The sequence below is a fragment of the Andrographis paniculata genome, unplaced genomic scaffold, assembly GCF_009805555.1.
Source record: "Andrographis paniculata isolate CXL003 unplaced genomic scaffold, ASM980555v1 Contig55END, whole genome shotgun sequence".
Classification (NCBI taxonomy): Eukaryota; Viridiplantae; Streptophyta; class Magnoliopsida; order Lamiales; family Acanthaceae; genus Andrographis; species Andrographis paniculata.
In genome coordinates, this window is record NW_026137590.1 from 219548 (window position 1) to 237922 (window position 18375).

General features: G+C 30.0%; 3 protein-coding genes across 3 annotated transcripts; 1 reads left to right on the forward strand and 2 right to left on the reverse strand.

Moving 5' to 3' along the window:
* Positions 1-324: 324 nt before the first annotated feature.
* LOC127256398 (RPM1 interacting protein 13-like) lies at positions 325-1820 on the reverse strand. Its single transcript, XM_051282405.1, has 3 exons — positions 1460-1820; positions 843-929; positions 325-748 (listed from the first exon to the last, which is right to left on the reverse strand). Exons 1-3 carry the CDS (start codon positions 1730-1732, stop codon positions 614-616), a joined length of 495 nt encoding a protein of 164 aa, XP_051138362.1. The 5' UTR covers positions 1733-1820; the 3' UTR covers positions 325-613.
* A 3454-nt stretch (positions 1821-5274) lies between these two features.
* On the forward strand, positions 5275-7507 carry LOC127256425 (caffeic acid 3-O-methyltransferase 2). The gene is made up of 4 exons (XM_051282433.1): positions 5275-5768; positions 6018-6328; positions 6415-6482; positions 7134-7507. The coding sequence occupies exons 1-4, from the start codon at positions 5338-5340 to the stop codon at positions 7428-7430; spliced, it is 1107 nt and encodes a 368-aa protein (XP_051138390.1). The 5' UTR covers positions 5275-5337; the 3' UTR covers positions 7431-7507.
* Positions 7508-8272: 765 nt separating this feature from the next.
* On the reverse strand, positions 8273-12668 carry LOC127256426 (protein DOWNY MILDEW RESISTANCE 6-like). Its single transcript, XM_051282434.1, has 4 exons — positions 12411-12668; positions 11648-11895; positions 9176-9500; positions 8273-8655 (listed from the first exon to the last, which is right to left on the reverse strand). Exons 1-4 carry the CDS (start codon positions 12606-12608, stop codon positions 8407-8409), a joined length of 1020 nt encoding a protein of 339 aa, XP_051138391.1. The 5' UTR covers positions 12609-12668; the 3' UTR covers positions 8273-8406.
* Between the last annotated feature and the right edge of the window lie 5707 nt (positions 12669-18375).

Here is an 18375-nt window from a genome sequence, read left to right on the forward strand (position 1 = left end):
TATTATTTTCAAAATGCCACGTGAATAATAAAAAATAATAGTAATGTTTTGTTAGAAAAATATATAATTGATGTAATATTTTTGAAAACATTTAATAGTGCTAAAATTTTAAAAACATTTAACATAAACAAAGCTCACAAATCCTTTATTAATTCTTATTATTCCATCAATTTTATTTATTTTTTTGTTTGAATAATAAAAGATAATATATGATGTTTTAGGACAAAAAAGTACATAATTGATGCCATAGTGCCAAATTTTCAAAAATTTAGAAGTGAAAACAAAGCTTACTTTTAAAGTTCTAAACTAAGATAAGCCATCAAAAGTATGCATCTTTTTACATTATGCTCTAAAAAAACAGTATCATTTTCAATTTCATTTAATCTCTCTCGACAAATCCAACATTCAACTACACAAAATCGAGTCGAGTTCCAAGAAGCACGAGCCTTTAACACATTACCGAATGCCATGGAGTTTTTACGGCAGCATCACATTAAAAAGTCTTTATATATAAATATAGCCTATCTACGGCACAGCCAAAAAGATCGATGGAAGGATGTGAAGCTCACTCTTGTCGATCTCAATGCCAATTCTTGAAGCACATTTCTCATCTTCACATATTCTTAGTCCCTCCAATTGTTTCCATTTTTGCTTTCTTCCAAGCTTCGTTGTTAAATGCATGACAATGGCCACCGGATCCGACCCACTTTTTGCAAGGAGCAGCTGAATCGCAAACATAACAGTAGCACTGCATATGTACAAATGAAGCATTCAAATTTGTGATCAAAACCAAGAACCTGAACTTTGCTAACAACCTGTTTAAGATCAAACAAATAAGTTACCAGATCACAGCAATCTTCGTGAGATGTCTTGTGAAATGGAAAATTGGCACAAGTGTATCGAGGATGGGGGAAATCCCTGCAGGCAACCTGTTCAAAGCCATTTTAAGATGAAAAACAAACAAAGAAACAAAATGTCAGAATCATTAATTTTCCCATAGATGGATCATTTTGCAGCTCGATTCGATCGGGCTTCAAAGGGTGCGCCCCATTATGTTAGAAACAAACAAACAAACAAACAAATTGTTGGAATCAGTTCTTGACAGATGATCATTCTGGAACTGAATTGGATCAGGCTTCAAAGGGTATATCAGTGTCCTATTAAATTTGAACTCTTAAATAAATTAGATGAAAATATATATATGAATTAGAAAAAAAACAGCAAAGAAATTCCATGGTAAGTGCAGATGAAAATTTTTCCAAGTACCAAATCATCAACATTTCAACACATCTGAGCGCTCCCGATCCCTACTACAATTTTCCAACAAGAAGCACAATAATGACTTGAAACAAAAATTCAAAACCCTAGCCTATGAACAGCAATTTCAAATACACAAACTGGAAAACACTGAGCCATAAAAATAAATGATTAAATAAATGATTGAATAGAGAGATATCACCTCCCCTTTTTCAGAAACCACGCGCAAATCACCATCAGCGTCATCGAAATCCTTGCCAAAAGAAATCTTCTTGATTCCAAGATCATCGTAGGGATCAAATTCAAGAATGAAACAATCTTCTCGCTCATCAAACTTCTTGATATCATCCCTGTTCTTCAGACAAAAAATTGGCCTCAAAGGAGTGCCCTTCTCATTGGATGAATCCACGATCTTAACCACTTCGTCTTCCGGCGCCGCCATTGCAGAACGCCTCCGAACTCGCTGTTTAACCATCGGGGGTAATTAGTTAATTACAGTTCTATTGATCAAAGAATTTATTGAAAATTGCAGAGAAGAACACGAGGAGACTCGAATTCCTGTCGGCTTCGGAATTTCAAATTGGGATTTTTGAGGGAAACGGCGAAGAAGAAAAAGGAACGTTAGCAAATGGGCCGGACTACACGGGCTAGGCTATTGTAGACCGGATCGGGCCGTATAAATCCAATTGGACTCTAGATCTAAAGTAACAATATTTATCCACGTGGGCTGCCCCAATACTAACACTTATATCTTTTTTTTTTTTTTTTTCAAAAGTAAAATAATTATTTTTAGAAAAAATAATTTAATTAATTTAAGTTGAGTTTGGTATACGTCACAATCAAGATTCCAGACAAGGCACACCCACCTAAATTTGACATCCAATCCTATCCAATCATGTTGGAACAAAATTACTCGAGATATTCCAAAATAAATAAATAAATATATATAAAGGTAAAATTGTCCTTTTAACTCCCATGTGATTTCGAAACTCAGCGTAAATTTCGCTTCTACTTTAAAAATTGCATGACGTCTCCTTATACTTTAAAAAATGTTGCATGAAACCACTTTGTGGTTTCGAAACTCAGCATAAATATCCATTTTATTTTAAAAAATTGCATGACGTTCACTTATACTTTCAAAAATATTGCATAAAACCTTCTGCCATGCAAAACATATAAATAGAAAATCATCTTCTTATCACACGAGGAAAGTTTCATGGTGGTGGGGTTTTATGCAATGTTTTTTAAAGTATAGAGGGTACCATGCAATTTTTAAAGTACGAGAAGATTTTACACTGAATTTCGAATTCACATGTGAGTTCAATTTTACCATATATATAAATGTAAAAATAGAAGCTAATATGTGAGTGGTTCAACTAATTCACTGCGAAATTCACTTTGAAAATAATTGTAGTTTTCCGATATTTTCTGACGTCATGCTGACGGAATTATAAGCAAAAAAGTGTAAATGAGTATATCCTCACTTTACAACCAAGATAACAACAAAAATAAGTATAGCAAAAAGACAAAAAATAAAATAAAACAATTGAAGTTAGTAATAACATTAAGGTCATCTTCAACCCATCAACTCTATTTATCTAATTTTAATTTTAAATATGCAGTTGCTACAGTAACTTCTATTTCAACTCCAAAAAGAATATTATTTAAATATTCTATTTTATGTATTATTTTAAATAATTTTTTATATTAAAAAATATAAATATATACAATTAAAATATAAAAAATTACAGACTAATTCTTATAGAGACCAATTTATAATTCGCAAAAATAAAAAAATAAAAAATAAAAAATAAAGTAAAAAACTTTAAATTTGGCGTTGCTACAATACAACACTAAAAATGGTGTTGCACTGTAACAAACACCAAAAATGGTGTTAGATATAAAATTGAGTTGGAGAGGTAAATTTCTATATTTGGAGCTGCAACCTCATTTTTTTAGCTTGCGTTCGGATATGCCCTAATAGTTAAAAAAGGTGGCTCTTTTTGGGATTTTGACTTTATTTTTAATGTTAATACTAATTTAACAAAATGTTTTATTAACAAATATGAGAATTGAATACCTAAAAATAATAAAATATGATAAAATTCCAAAAGAAACAGACTCATGATAACCTGTAGGATTAGGTGCTAAGTTTGCTACTTTCTTAAGGAATTCCGGTATTCCAAATAACAACACCAATTTTATATTTATTATTTTATGATGATATTTTAAGGTTTAGATTTGAAAATAATAAAAAAAAATTTAAATGTGAATATTTGATATGATATTTAAATAAAAAAATATATTTAATTTAATCATTTTTTTAAAAAAAATATTATAAATAATTCGAGTCCATACTTAAAAAAAAAAAAAAAAAAAAAAAGGATCTTAAGGATCACAATATAAACTTCAATAACGCATTCATACGTTTCAATATTTTTCTTATCATCCATGAGAATCATACTTGATCTTGTAAATGCAAAAAGAAAAAATAAATCAATTTAAATTTATATAGTTCAAAATTTGCATGTGTACATAAGTATAAGACTTCCATGGATACATAGCAATAATAATAATAATAATAATAATAATGTAAGGTACATAAAATATTGAGTTACCTTTAAGAAATAATAATAATAATAAATGAAACCTGACATCCAATTAGAGCTAGCAATGGCCGTGTCACTTAAGTTTTTAACCGAGTTAAATTATTCAATCTAAAATTAATTCGTTTATTTAAATAGTCAGAAGGCCCGACACAATTCAAATCCGACCAATTTAAAAATAACTTGTTAATTCGTATAATAATTTTTAAAATAGATTACATAACCCAACATGAACTCATATGCTCAAATTGGATTCAACTAACACGAAATCGAGTCACTTACCCGTTAAATTTTTTTCTAAAATAAGATTCTTTAAATTAAATAATAATCAAATAATCAATATAAAAGAAAATTAAAATTTAGTCAATAAAAAAATGATTGTACAAACATACACTATAAATACTATTAAAAATATTACATTTGGATTAGGTTCAAGTTAAATTAATATTTTTAAAAAGATATTGAAGTTAAATTATTTTATATATATAATAAATATATTAATTAATATATTTTAGTAATTGAATTATCGTGTTGAATTCGAATTGAAAATTTCAATTCTAACCTAATAGTTTATTATCGTGTTGAATTTGTATGCGTATATATAAATATATCGAAAATTTTGATTCAAAAACAATTATTTAATTTTGCATTGTTGTATGATCAATTCATACCAACTTTAAGTCCAAGCGTCAATTAAATCTTGCCAAAAAAAAAAAACAAACAAACAAATCATAATAGCGTTTATGGAAGCACAATCGCACGGATTGGTACTGTATTAAACCTAATTAGCATATAGCTATGAGTTTATTTAATTATAATTTGAAATTAATTTGATTTTTTATCTAAATAATATTTTAAATTTAATATTTTGATAAAAAAAAATAACATATTTTTTATTAAAAATGATATAAAATAATAAAATCTTGTTTGAGGAATTTTGTGGGATTTTCACTATTCTCACAAAATTTTTTTTCCTAAAAATATCAAATCAAATATTTATTTTTTATATTATATTAAAAATAATTTTGATATTCAAAACATCACGTCATAAAATTATTCAAATTAAAAATTTTTAGTATTCAAAATTTCAACCCAAAATTGAAGCAGTCAAAACAAACACACCCTAAATTAGTGATTAAAGCCAGGTAGTTGCCAAAAATAAAAGAATAAATAAAAATGAACAGTAATAAGAAGCAGTTTGCCAGCAGCAGAAGCAATCGCCAAATCAAATCAGCGAAAGGAATCGCCATTGTTGGTTCTGGTTGTGTTGTGGGGTCGTCACAAATATTCGCATTTTTACGCCACAACCACAATTACAAATGTTCAAATACAATTGACAGAGACAGGGTTGGTGAACCAAATCCCAATTCCCAAATACTACTAATATAATACTCCTATATATATACATTATTACATTCAGACCTCCACTCCACTCCACTCCACTCTCCAATCCCTGCTCACCAATTCATCGACCATGGGCTCGAACGTGGTAACAAGTTCCGACAGCGCCGCCGCCGCCGAGGAGGCGGAGGCGTGTCTGTTCGCGATGCAGCTGGCCAGCGCCTCTGTTCTGCCGATGGTCCTGAAGACAGCGATCGAGCTGGACCTGCTGGAGCTCATCAAGAAATCAGGAGGTCCGGGTGCAGGGGCCTTCGTGTCCCCGGCCGAGCTGGCGGCTCAGCTCCCGACCACCAACTCGGCGGCGCCTGTCATGCTGGATAGGATCCTCCGCCTCCTCGCTAGCTACTCTATTCTCGAGTGCAGCCTGAAGCGCCTCCCCGACGGCGGCGCCGAGCGGCTCTACGGCTTGGCGCCGGTCTGCAAGTTCCTGACCAAGAATGAAGACGGAGTTTCTATAGCCCCCCTTGTCCTCATGAATCAGGATAAAGTCCTCATGGAAAGCTGGTTTGTAATTTTTTTTAAATTAAAATAATGAATTTAATTAATTATTTAGAGACGTGGACAGCTTGTGACCATCAGTTTCTTCATCGATAAATTGATTTTGATTTTTTTTTTTTTTTGTGTAGTATAAAAAAAATTATATTATTATTATAAAAAATATTTTTTTTTTGAATAATTAATTTTTTTTAATAATATTTATTAGAATTATATCGTTAAAAAAAATTTGAGTGAAAAGAATGTATATATGTATAGGTATCATCTGAAGGATGCGGTGCTGGAGGGGGGAATACCGTTCAACAAGGCGTACGGAATGACGGCGTTCGAGTACCACGGAACGGACCCGAGATTCAACAAGGTGTTCAACGAGGGGATGTCGAACCACTCCACCATTCTGATGAAGAAGATCCTGGAGTCCTACTCCGGATTCGACGGCCTCCGTACGATCGTCGATGTCGGCGGTGGGACGGGCGCTACTCTCAACATGATCGTCGCCAAGCACCCCTCCATTAAAGGCATCAACTTCGACTTGCCCCACGTGGTCCAGGACGCCCCATCTTATCCAGGTTCGAATTCAATTTCGATAATACACATAAAATTAATTAATGGATTTGTAGATTCACTGATCCATCCAAATTCGATGGATTATTAGGAGTGGAGCATGTCGGTGGAGACATGTTCGTCAGTGTGCCACAAGGAGGAGACGCCATTTTCATGAAGGTCGGTCTGTCTGCCTCTCTGATTAATTATTAGTTTTACAATAGCAAAATTAAAATTTGACAGGACAGGATTAGATATAGTTTTGAATTAAATTGAATAGAATGTGTGTTATAAATATCTAGGATCATCACTGTCAATGATGTAAACAAATGAGAAAAGTAATGGATAAAGGCTTCAAGAGTATGATATGAATATAGTTTTATTAGGCAAATTAAAATGGTAAAATAGTACTATATAATTGAATGTTTTAATAATTATTTGTGATTTTTATAAAAGTGTAATTAGAATTTATAATGTAAATTTTGAATTAAAATAGATGTGTGCAAATATAATATATATATGAAATTTATCAATTTTATTTATGTAAATAAATGAGAAAAAAATAGTAAGTATAAATTTAAATAATCGATTGTATTTTTATTATTATATTTTTAATCGAATAAGCATATTTGATAGATAAACTAATATGGTGCAACATAAGGATGGATATGGGAGGGCAGATGATTACGCTCCCTTTACATAATCAATTTTCATTCTATTTATTTTTGGAAAAAATACCATATCAAATATAAATATTTTTTTATAATTTTTTATTTTTTCTTCAAAATTTTAAAATTTTCTATCTAAACGGAGCTCGTTGTTGTTGGGCAGTGGATATGCCATGACTGGAGCGACGAGCACTGCGAGAAAATCCTGAAGAACTGCTACTCGGCGCTGCCGGAGAACGGAAAAGTGATACTGGCGGAGTGCATTCTGCCGGAGGCTCCCGACACCGGAATGTCCACAAAGAACACCATCCACGTGGACGTAGTCATGCTCGCCCACAACCCCGGCGGTAAGGAGCGGACAGAAATGGAGTTTCAGGCACTCGCCAAGGCCGCTGGCTTCAACCAATTCTACAAAGTGTGCGAGGCTTACAATTCTTGGATCATCGAATTGTACAAATAAATATATCTATATATATTCATCAATCATACATGCACAAAAACATATACATAAAAAAAAAAAAAAAAAGAAAAGAAAAACCCTCCAATCCAATCCAATCCACTCCACACAATTTTCATTTCTTGTTCATGCTTCTGATTCGATGGTTCCATTATAAATTTCTCTTTTGATTTTTGGACATCTTTTAGAATCACCCTTAATGTTGTCCCAAATACATAACTGCAAGGGAATTCTTGAGCACCAATTGATTTTAAATTATGGATTACAAAGGAAAAATAAAAAAAATACAATTATATGTTGATATGTCTTGAATTTAGTTTGTTATTTCACTGAGTTTTTACGGAGACGAAGTCTATTTGTCCGGAGTCCGGGGACGTGGAGTGGCTCCTGGCCCGACCGTATGCAACATTTAGCTTTTGAATTCGTATTGGTTGAGTCATCTTATGTATTTTTTTTTTTTTTATTTGAATAGATTTAGAGATTATCAGAAATTGAGTAATATGTAACATAGCCGTTCTAAAAAAATATATTTTTCGTTTTTATCCGTAAACATAGGCAAACCATTGTTGATGAACTATGTAGATCTCTATGTTTTTTACGTATATGTTTATGAGTCGATCATTAATCCTAATAACAATTACAATTTTTTTAATTTATCTTTTCTAGCCCTCCAATCAAATGATGACATCTATGGGTCCAACCATATATAGAGATAGGGTCCCAAAATATATAAAGTCATTACACAACCACCCCACTACCACCACACAAGTTAAAGCAACTACAATTATTTATGTATGTATTGACATAGACGTCACAGTTGGACACCACCCAAGCAAAGCCCCATATCGAAAATTAAAGTTTTCTGGAAAATAACAACTAGTCCACATTTGGGTTGTACTTGCACATACATACACATTTATTCAAGAGAATATTGAAGAATGTATGTAGTGGAAAAGGTAGTTTTTTTTTTAAATTTTGGTCAATTTGCAGCCTTGAACAGTTCCAAGCAGTGCCCCTGGTCCAGGTTCCTGCTCCAGAACTTGTCGTAATACTCGGCATACGTGTAGTCCCGGTAAACTGCACACCGATGTTTTTCAACAAGTTCTTTAGGAGCTTTGATCACGGCTGTGTTGGATGGACACATGAACGTTGCTATCGAAACTCTCGCTCGCTGCCCGTTCACCACCGCCCGATGCCAGCTGCTCTTGTACTCCGAGTTGCTCAATGCCTAACTTGCACAATAAATTTAATTACTATTTCTTTTGTTATTCAAATTTCTTTTTACTTTTATTATTTTGTTATTATATAAATTTATTCATATTTCCTTTAGTAAAAAAAATACTCCATTCGTCATGCAAAATTATGTCTATTTAACGGGCATGAGTTTTAAAATATATATATATATATATAATTAGAAAATTTTCCTTTTAGAAAAAAGAAAAAAATAGACAAAATATTTTTTTTTTTTTACTGAAAAGGAAAATAATAATACATTTAGATGACAATAAAAACAAAAAAAAATAAAAAATTGGAGTACAATTTTTTCTTTACCTTAAAAATTAGTAATTTTTTTTATTTTTATTTATTTTTTTAAAAACTTGTCAAATAAAAATACAATTGAATGACGGAGGAGGACGTACCTTTTTTTGATAAAATTGTAGCATTTTTTTAATTTATATAATTAAGTTTAAGCTCAATTTAATTTAATTCTATAAAAGTTGGAGTTAAGTAATCGAATAATAACGGACCTGGAGTTGGTCGCCGATGTTGATGACGAGTGCATTGGGGATGGGCTTTAAGGAGAGCCACTGCCCGTCCTTGAGGAGCTGAAGTCCCGGGACTTGCGAGTCCTGGAGAAGGATAGTAAATGTGTTGGGGTCGGTATGGGCCGGGAGCCCGAATGTGAGCTCGGGCTCGGGGCAGGGCGGGTAGTAGTTGATGGCCATGTGCTGCCCCTGCTCGCCCAGGCTCCTATTTATCTGCTCTTTATCCAGACCCAAACTCTCGGATATCACTTCTTGCAACCTCGTCCCGAGATCCCGGACTTCAGTACAATAAATGCTAGCAACGTCCCTGATTGAATTACATAAAAATAATAATAATAATAATAAGGATGCGTTTTTTCTTTTTAATATAAAAAATTCACCATTATTACACACTGTTTATAATAAAAATATACTACTATTATTTTTTTAAAAAATACTATCATATGAAAATTTAAATAATCATACGAATTCGAATCAAAATTTAAATATTTTATCTGTTCACCAAACTAAAAATTTTCAACATCCTTCTAATTAATATTATAAAATATATATATATATATAATATAACAAATCAATACAAAATAAAATATTATTTTTTTATATTAGCGATATATTTATATTTAATATAAAAACTACATCAAAGCTCAAAATATAAAATAAACACATCCATTAGACTTTGTTTATATCGACATTTAAAAAAATTCCCACAGCTGCTCATTGATAGTAATTCATTATTAAATATATTAAATCAAATATTTTTCTTATTTCCTAAAATATTATACTGTAATAAATAATCATTTTTATACCATTCTCAAAATTTTCCAAACTTTCAAAAATTATGTTTAAATGGAGCATATATCATCCATAATTTATTTTCACACTATTCATTATACTTTTTTTAATAAAATAATATGATATATATATATATATAATGTTTATTTATAATTTAAATTTCTAGTATTTTAAAACACTTGTAATTAAAGACAGGCAACATTTTTTCAATTAATTAAATAAGATGGTTATGCGTTCATCAATATAACCAAGAATCTTTTGTTTGTTGGTGATTTAATTAGGTCACCATGTTTTATTTTTTTAAAAAAAATTAGGTCAGCATTTTTGGTTTGTAACTTAGAAAATTAAATTAATGATCTGAATCGCTAGCAAAATGTTTCTTTACTATATAATTTTGTTGTTTTGATATAAAATATTAAATTAAAATGTCCAATATACTAAAATAATACACATGAATAATTATAAAAAGGGTTAAAGGAATTGCACAAAACATGGTCGCGTCTCTTTTTATATATGTTGGACTCACCGACGCACATCAACATTTACGTCACGTGAAAGAGAATATTCCGCAATGCTTGACATTACATTATGGCGGCATGTATCTTAAATTATTTTGTAAAAAGTTGTAATACTATAAAATGTATTAGGATTAGTAAAATTAATTATAATAATATAATGCAATAGTTATATATTACAATTAAGATAAACTCATTACTATAATTAATGCATATCTAAATAAGATGTGATACAGACAAATAAAAAAGTAAGTAGTATTGTTTTTTGTATATGTATGGGTGTTTTTACAATTTTTTATTTTTCTAAATTTTATGTAATATTTGCTATATATAAAATGATGTTCCATAAATAATTAAATATTAAACACATCTCATATAAAACAAATTTAAATTCTTCTGTAAGGAAGACTTTACGGCGAATTCGGTTTTATGTTCAAACTTTTGATACATTAATTTTTTATTTAATTTAGATAGTGTGCTTGTATTATTTTAACAATTTTATGTAATTTAGATATTTATATGTATTGTCAATGGTCTCCTTCCATAATTCTCAAATAAATTTCTAACTAAGCATAATTACACTTAAGCTTTTTATTTATTTTGAAACTCCATTATGGTAATGCAATACATTTTGCTAATGAACCAATTTCATTAATATGATAAGTATAACTTATATATAATAAAATGTTATTAAGAACAATGTATATATATATCAATTATACAAACATGGCTGTAGAGTCAGCCTAATAAAAATGAAACCATTATCAATTTTAACACGGCACACACACGTTGGTTATTTATTTATTTAGCAAATTCAAATTTCTGTCACCATAAAAAATATTCCAAAGTTGCGTCCACAGTGTGCAATTCAACGTTCAAAAATAATAATATTCCAACTGCATACTATTCAGGGCCAACCTCCAAAGATAGCTTCATGTCCATTTATATATATATATATAAATATTCCAATTGAGTATATTCCTTAGGCGCATATATATCAAACCAATTCGTCTTAGGCGCTCATGTCTAATTTCAAATATTTTATGCCATACTATCATCTATCGTACATCTACAATCAAACTTTAATTAAATTAAAGAATAATAAAGATTGGATTTTGTGTGTGTGTAGATATATATATATTCTTACTTGAAAGATGGAGGATTAAGAGGCCATTGATGAACATAGTCTTCCAAAGGGTAGCAATGCAGCCTCAAGTAATCCCTCCAATTGTGAATTTCCTCCTTCGCCAGATTCGAGCTCGTGCTCAACCTCGTCGCCTTCGCCGGATCATTCGAGTATAGTTTCATCTTCTCATCCTCCGGCAGGTCAAAGAATTCCTTCGCCACTCCCACCATCTTCTCCATTACTTCTGTCCTCACCCCGTGGTTAATCACCTTCCCGTGTCACAAATTATACGTCAAAAAATATTCAAATTTCAAAAAAATAAATATTTACATAATTAATGAATGTTTAACTATATTTTGAAAGTATTTCCTGTGCTTTTCTGTGAGTTTTATTATAGAATTTTATTTTTTTAAAATATCAAATCAAACAATTAATTTTTTATATTATATCACAAATCTATTTTATATTCAAAACATCATTTATTTATATCACATCAAACAATTATTCAAATTCAAATTTTTACTATTAAAAAATCTAAACCCAAAAGTCCAAACTCACAAACAAACACACATATAATCAAAGTTTTAGACCGTTACAAAATTAGTAAAAGAAAAAAAAAATTAAAGTATTTAATATAATGTAAATAAATATTAGATTTGGTATTAAAAGATAAATTTACGATTAATATAATAACAAAAGTAACATCATAAAAATATCTATGCAAACATAGCCTTAAAACTTATTACGGAAAAAATATTCCATTTTTACATATAGTAATACTCACTTGGAAAAACCCGAATTCTCGACAAGCATCGGCTACTTGTCGGACAATCGAGTTTTTGTCGGGGCACGACAAGTCGACGAAGGGGGGGTCAAGGTAGTCGGGAATTTGGGAAAGCTTCGGCCTTTGGGGCTCCGGCCGGACGTAGCTCGGGGGAATGGTCGAGCACCGTGGGCCAACAGAGACTAGCCGAGCTTCCATGGATGGATTGGACGGTCAGATTTTGATCTTGCGGAGATGATGGATATATATAATATGTGTGTGTATGTATATATATATATAGAGTACGGAGAGGGGTGCATCATGGAAAAATGTAGTAGCATCCATTTCGGAGGATATGATCAGATCATCCACGCCGTTAATATATGGCAATCGACGGTGAGGATTTGTTTGGGTGTTGGAGTGTGACAATATTAATTCAAGAAGACCTTACTATAGTTGACCCTAATGAATTGAATCCAAGTCGTTTAATATTATTGTTTTAATTTGTTAAATAAATATATATATAAAAAAACTTTTTGCTATATAATTTCTACCATTTCATTAAAAATATGTACATTTTCTCATGAAATATTATATGTAATCATCTTTTAACCGCCACTGTATAAATATATTTATGTAACTTGGGATTTTAAATGTGCACTTTTATGGTCTTTCAAGTAATGTTTTGTTAATACTTAAGTCACTTCTTACAAACATCCTATGCACATATGATTAGGAAATGACAAGGACAAAAGTGACTTATAATATATATGACTTAGACACTACTAAAAAAAATGAAAGTTTGATTGGGAATGAATCTACTATTGTCGACATCGTTTTATTTGCATTTCCAGATTATTATCGATTTATTTGCTTACAGTGGGAATATACAGAGGTCAAATTTGATTGAATGTGTGTGTTTATCAATGATGTTTTGCTGAATGCTTAAAAATTGATTATTCTTAATTTACAATATTAAACAATATAATTAAAATAATTAAATATATATAAGATTACATATGATCCAAGTTGTAAATATGAAAACATTAAATAAAAAAAAGTAGTATAGAGTCATAAAAAACGGTGTAAATATGATGTGGCAAACATAACAAATGGGTAAACACACTACACTAATACACAAGTTAGCCTCCATTATTCAACTGTTAGTTGCATTTAATTTGAATTTGCATTTGCATTTACATTTACATTTAAAGTCTTGTAACAAAATTGCACAAATCATGCTGGTTGAAACACTGTTTATAAACTATGAATATATAAGAAAATTAGCATAAAAGTTAACTATAAATAAAATAAAGATTTCAAATACTCCAAACTTTCAATTGGCCAAACAAATTATCTCAATTGTTAGATATTGTTGTTGGGGAAGTGATTTATCGAACAAAGCACATTCGAACACTTGGCCAACTCCCGAAGCGTTGACGATTCACAGTTATAACAACGAAAAACAATGCAGAACATAAAACAACAATGAAACAAGGTGTTTGTTGACCCGGTTCAATTATCAACAAATCTACATCCGGGGATACCAATTCTGGAAGAATTCCAAAGAAAATATCTGTGTAATGGCTAACCATGGCTAACCCAAGAAAATATCTCCTAAGGTTCTCGCTGCTACAACCTCGTACTAACAACGATCACACAACAAAGAAATCCAGAGCTTGATCATTCCCTCCGGTTGGAACTCCATTAATTCCGAATACCTTCGACCTCTCCAGTTGATATCAGTGTAGATTACGCATTCAAAATATTGAAGAGTTGAACTGGATGAGTGGTGAGAGCTTGTCTCAATAATCTTTTCTCTAAAATTTGCACACCAACTCACATACCACAAAGTTTGTCTTCTTTGATTTTATATGCAATGCTTTCTCGGTAAGAACGAGTGTTCTTCAATATTTTTGCACAAGTTTGACAATCCTCCAAATATCAAGTTTGTCTCCTGTGGGTATTTAATGGATTGGACAAAAAAATAAAATCAAGCCCACAATTTCAGCCTGCAGCACGATTGCTGTGACAATCTTCCTGCAACCTACGAAAACTTACTTAAAAAAAAAAAAAAAAGGAAAATAGAAAGCAATTTTGTCCATTGCCAAAAATAAAAAAAAGGTATTCACAATTGCTATACTAAAGCAATACTTATCCATTTAATTGGAATATAATTGTACATCAACAATCAACCAAACAAATTTGGACAGATGTAAATTTTCTTTGTTGGTACGAATAAACAAATTAATCAATCTGACAACAACCAACTTAACAAATTTTGACAACATATTGGATCGACATCAGCCTTAGACAGCAGTGTGTCCGGAGCTTCAATTTTTCTTTATTATTATTTTTTTATTAGTCTTTAATATTAGAATTAATTTAGGCTCAATTTCCGGCCACATAACATAACAACGTTAATTTGAATTTGAAGTTGGGAAAAGACTTGCCTGCTAACGGGTGACGTCACAACACCACATCATAATTCTGACGTCATATTTAAAAATGTCCCAAATCAAACTAAATATTCTGTATATTATAATTCATAGGTCAACTGAAAATTACAACCTAGAAGCGTAGTTGGGAAAAGACTTGCCAACAAGAAAACAAAATTTACATAGATCCATCGATGATTGAAAACTTGTGTTTTCTTTTTTTTTTTTAATTTGATTTGAGAATTTTTGGTTTGGATTTAGTATTAAAATAATATATAATAAAATATTTTGTGAGAATATTTTTTTTGAAATTACATAATTCAAATAGTAAAAAATTTGAAATTTAATGACTAAAAAATAATAAAATCATTATTATTCTTGAAATTTTGGATTTGATTTTGAATTTTGAAAATAATAAAGAACTGAATTAAAATAAAATTTGATGCGAGTAGTTGCTATGATAGAGAATTTAAACGAGATTTTGATGTGAGTGAATTTCAATAATGGAGTTTGAGGTATGAGTTAGTCATTCATTGGGCTTATGTGGTTTGATTTATTATTATTATTTTTTTTAATGTGTTAGGTTTAGATATTATTTTAATATAATATCTTGTTAACAACACTATTGTAATTTTATTAAAAATTGTATAAATTGAATGATAAAAATTTAGCTTTACATTCTCAATGAACGAGGTATCTATAAAAAGAATAAAAACTATTCAGATGCCTCACATAAATAAATAAAATCAATAATATAACTTATTTTAGGTACTGACAATAATATAAAGAATATATTAAGTTTTACCTACTACATATGGTTCGTCTAGTATGATTTGTTCAGGTAAATCTAGTTTGTAAGGTATTAACTTCCATCAGGAATTTACTCAAAACGCATTCGAAAAATAATGACGGTTGTAGGTTATCACGTCATTAAAAAAAAATATATATATATATATATATATAAAAGATTTAAGTTTTGCAAATTTTTAATGAGAAATAACTCCGTCGAAAATTTTCTTGCTTTGTTGTCATTTATTCAATTTTAATAAAAATTCACAAATTTCAATAAATTAATTAGTGGAATATATTATATTAATTTTTACAATTTATCAATTTGTACGAGAATACAATCATATATATATATATATATATATATGTAAATATACAAAATACTTCAATTATTTATAGACTTGGTGGTGTCAACTTTTTTAAAAACTCTTAATTTGCCCCGTAGAATAATGCAGAGAAATAAAAACGTGCTTGAGGGGTTGGTCTTTTCGGCATTTAATAATTGTGATATCATCCTATGGACTATTTTAATTATGTTTCCTGCAAAATAATTATAATAAATATTTCGTGGTTTTCTGTTTAAAATTAATATATTAATTTATTTTATTTACGATATTATTTTTCAATAAGACTGAATCATTTTACAAAAAAAAAAAAAAATACAATATTTATTTGTCACATGTGCAGAATTATTGAGCTCTTGGATTCATATTTCTACTTCAAATCGATCCAATTATTTTACATTGATATGTAGATTTCATTTTAAATTCAATATCAATTAATTATTTCTCTTCAAGCATATCTTTACATATTCTTCTCTCTTTATTTGTCCAAATATTGGCTCACAAGGAACAATTTTATGTGAGCATTTTTAGTTTGATTGACCACAGAGGAGAAACCTTAGGCTATATTTTTTTAACAAAATTTTTGAAAATATTTTTCTCAAAAAATTAATATATTATATACACAATTCTCTATAGCTTATATAAAAAATATTAAAACACAAAACCCTTAGTTTTGTTGGATATATTTAAATTTTGATTCTTAGCATAGGATTAAGTTTAACACATCATCTCTTGATTTTGATGATGATAGTTTGGATCTAAGTTGAATGACTATAGCCTAATTTACTCTATAATTATTTTGTCATAATCTATTCCAAACATTATATGTTGACATAATGTGTAGCAAATGGCATAATTAATGTTTAGCACAATCACACAACACCATCCTAACTATATACTAATGGAAGGTGATTTCATTGATTAATTAATGGACGGACGTATGCTTATCTCACATAATCTTAATGTCATCATAACGCAATTCTTCTTCTTCTTCGTGCCTTCCACACAGAAATTCACAATTCCATTTTTAAATAATACTATAATTTGATTCGTCATTACATTCTTGAAAAGTCTCAGTCATGATTTATGATTATATATATGTATATTTCAATCACATCAAGTGTTGTTTGCCTAGACTTATGGATAGCACTACGCTGCTAAGACTCTGGCTTTGGGTTTGAAATTTAGGGTTTGATTAGATAGGAATTTTTGGAGGTTTAATTTTTAAAAATTTGAAAAAAATATATATATTTAAAAATTAGTATTTGATTTGATATTTTGTGAAAGAAAAAGTATATTTGATGTGATATTTTTGAAAAATAAATAGTATAAATATATTATGTAATGCTTGGAATAGATTAAGAATTTAAATCCAGCCAGAATCGGGACTTTGTTTACAAATTCATTTTGAATTTGGTTAAATAAATAATTTTAAAATTAATAGTATTATATATATTCATATTAATTTAATATCTTTCTTGTTTTCATTAATTTTTATCATGTTGAAAATATATTATTATAGGCCTTAAAGTTAGTTGGCAGGACAGATTCTAGGGCCTACAAAATTTATTCTTAACCGGACTCGTTGTCATTCTTACTTAGATTGATCCATCATTTACTTTACTGAAACCTTATATGACTGTTTTTCCACTAGGCTACGTCATTTTTCTCTCTTAAAATAATTATTTGTGAGATTTTATAAGTCAATAAAATCCAACAAAGAGAGATTTACTGAGTATTACTATACTAAATCGCAAAAAAAAAAAAAAAAAAACACTCTTGTTGTTCAAAAGAAGGGGTGAGGGTTACTGAGTATTATGAAGTTGGACTTGTGACCGTGAAGACATAAATTTAAACCCCGACGTCTCAGGTCAGGACCTAGTATGCATTTTCGGATTGCGACTTCGGACGTCATAGGGGCTGCAATCCACCCTAGGAGTTAGGACCGCCCTGAACCACGGAATGATTTTTATATATCCGTATTTGAATTAGAATTAGATCCAGCATTAAACTATGAATCTGGTCCGACCCAAATAATGAAATCCGCGGACCCATTAGCATCCCTAAGACAGCATTACCGAATTCAATTTTGACAAAGATGCCCGTTTCGTTTACCTAAAATGTCTAGCGAAATAGTCACATGAGATAAATAAAAAAAATAAACAATTTATAAAGGAAATGCATTTCCGATCAACATTCCACAGAACCCTCTCAAAATAATTTAAATAAAAATTTTAAAAAATTAAAAAAAGATCGAGTTGAAATGCAAATGCGGTCTTACTCACTAACCTTGATTAACTTTCAAATTCTGACGTCATTAATATTAATTTATTACTATTTAATTTAATCTCAGTCGTCTTATTAATTGGGCCTTAACGGGCTTACGCGATGGGCTTGGATCTATTCAAAGTGGGG

Coding starts and splice junctions, on each gene's coding strand:
- LOC127256398 (XM_051282405.1), bottom strand. CDS start 1,732: ATGGTTAAACAGCGAGTTCGGAGGCGTTCTGCAATGGCGGCGCCGGAA. Junction 930..1,459: donor TGGTTTCTGAAAAAGGGGAG/GTGATATCTCTC, acceptor GGCTTTGAACAG/GTTGCCTGCAGGGATTTCCC. Junction 749..842: donor ACGAAGATTGCTGTGATCTG/GTAACTTATTTG, acceptor GTACATATGCAG/TGCTACTGTTATGTTTGCGA.
- LOC127256426 (XM_051282434.1), bottom strand. CDS start 12,608: ATGGAAGCTCGGCTAGTCTCTGTTGGCCCACGGTGCTCGACCATTCCC. Junction 9,501..11,647: donor CTTAATCCTCCATCTTTCAA/GTAAGAATATAT, acceptor TAATTCAATCAG/GGACGTTGCTAGCATTTATT. Junction 8,656..9,175: donor ACATCGGCGACCAACTCCAG/GTCCGTTATTAT, acceptor TGTGCAAGTTAG/GCATTGAGCAACTCGGAGTA.
- LOC127256425 (XM_051282433.1), top strand. CDS start 5,338: ATGGGCTCGAACGTGGTAACAAGTTCCGACAGCGCCGCCGCCGCCGAG. Junction 6,329..6,414: donor GGACGCCCCATCTTATCCAG/GTTCGAATTCAA, acceptor ATGGATTATTAG/GAGTGGAGCATGTCGGTGGA. Junction 6,483..7,133: donor GAGACGCCATTTTCATGAAG/GTCGGTCTGTCT, acceptor GTTGTTGGGCAG/TGGATATGCCATGACTGGAG.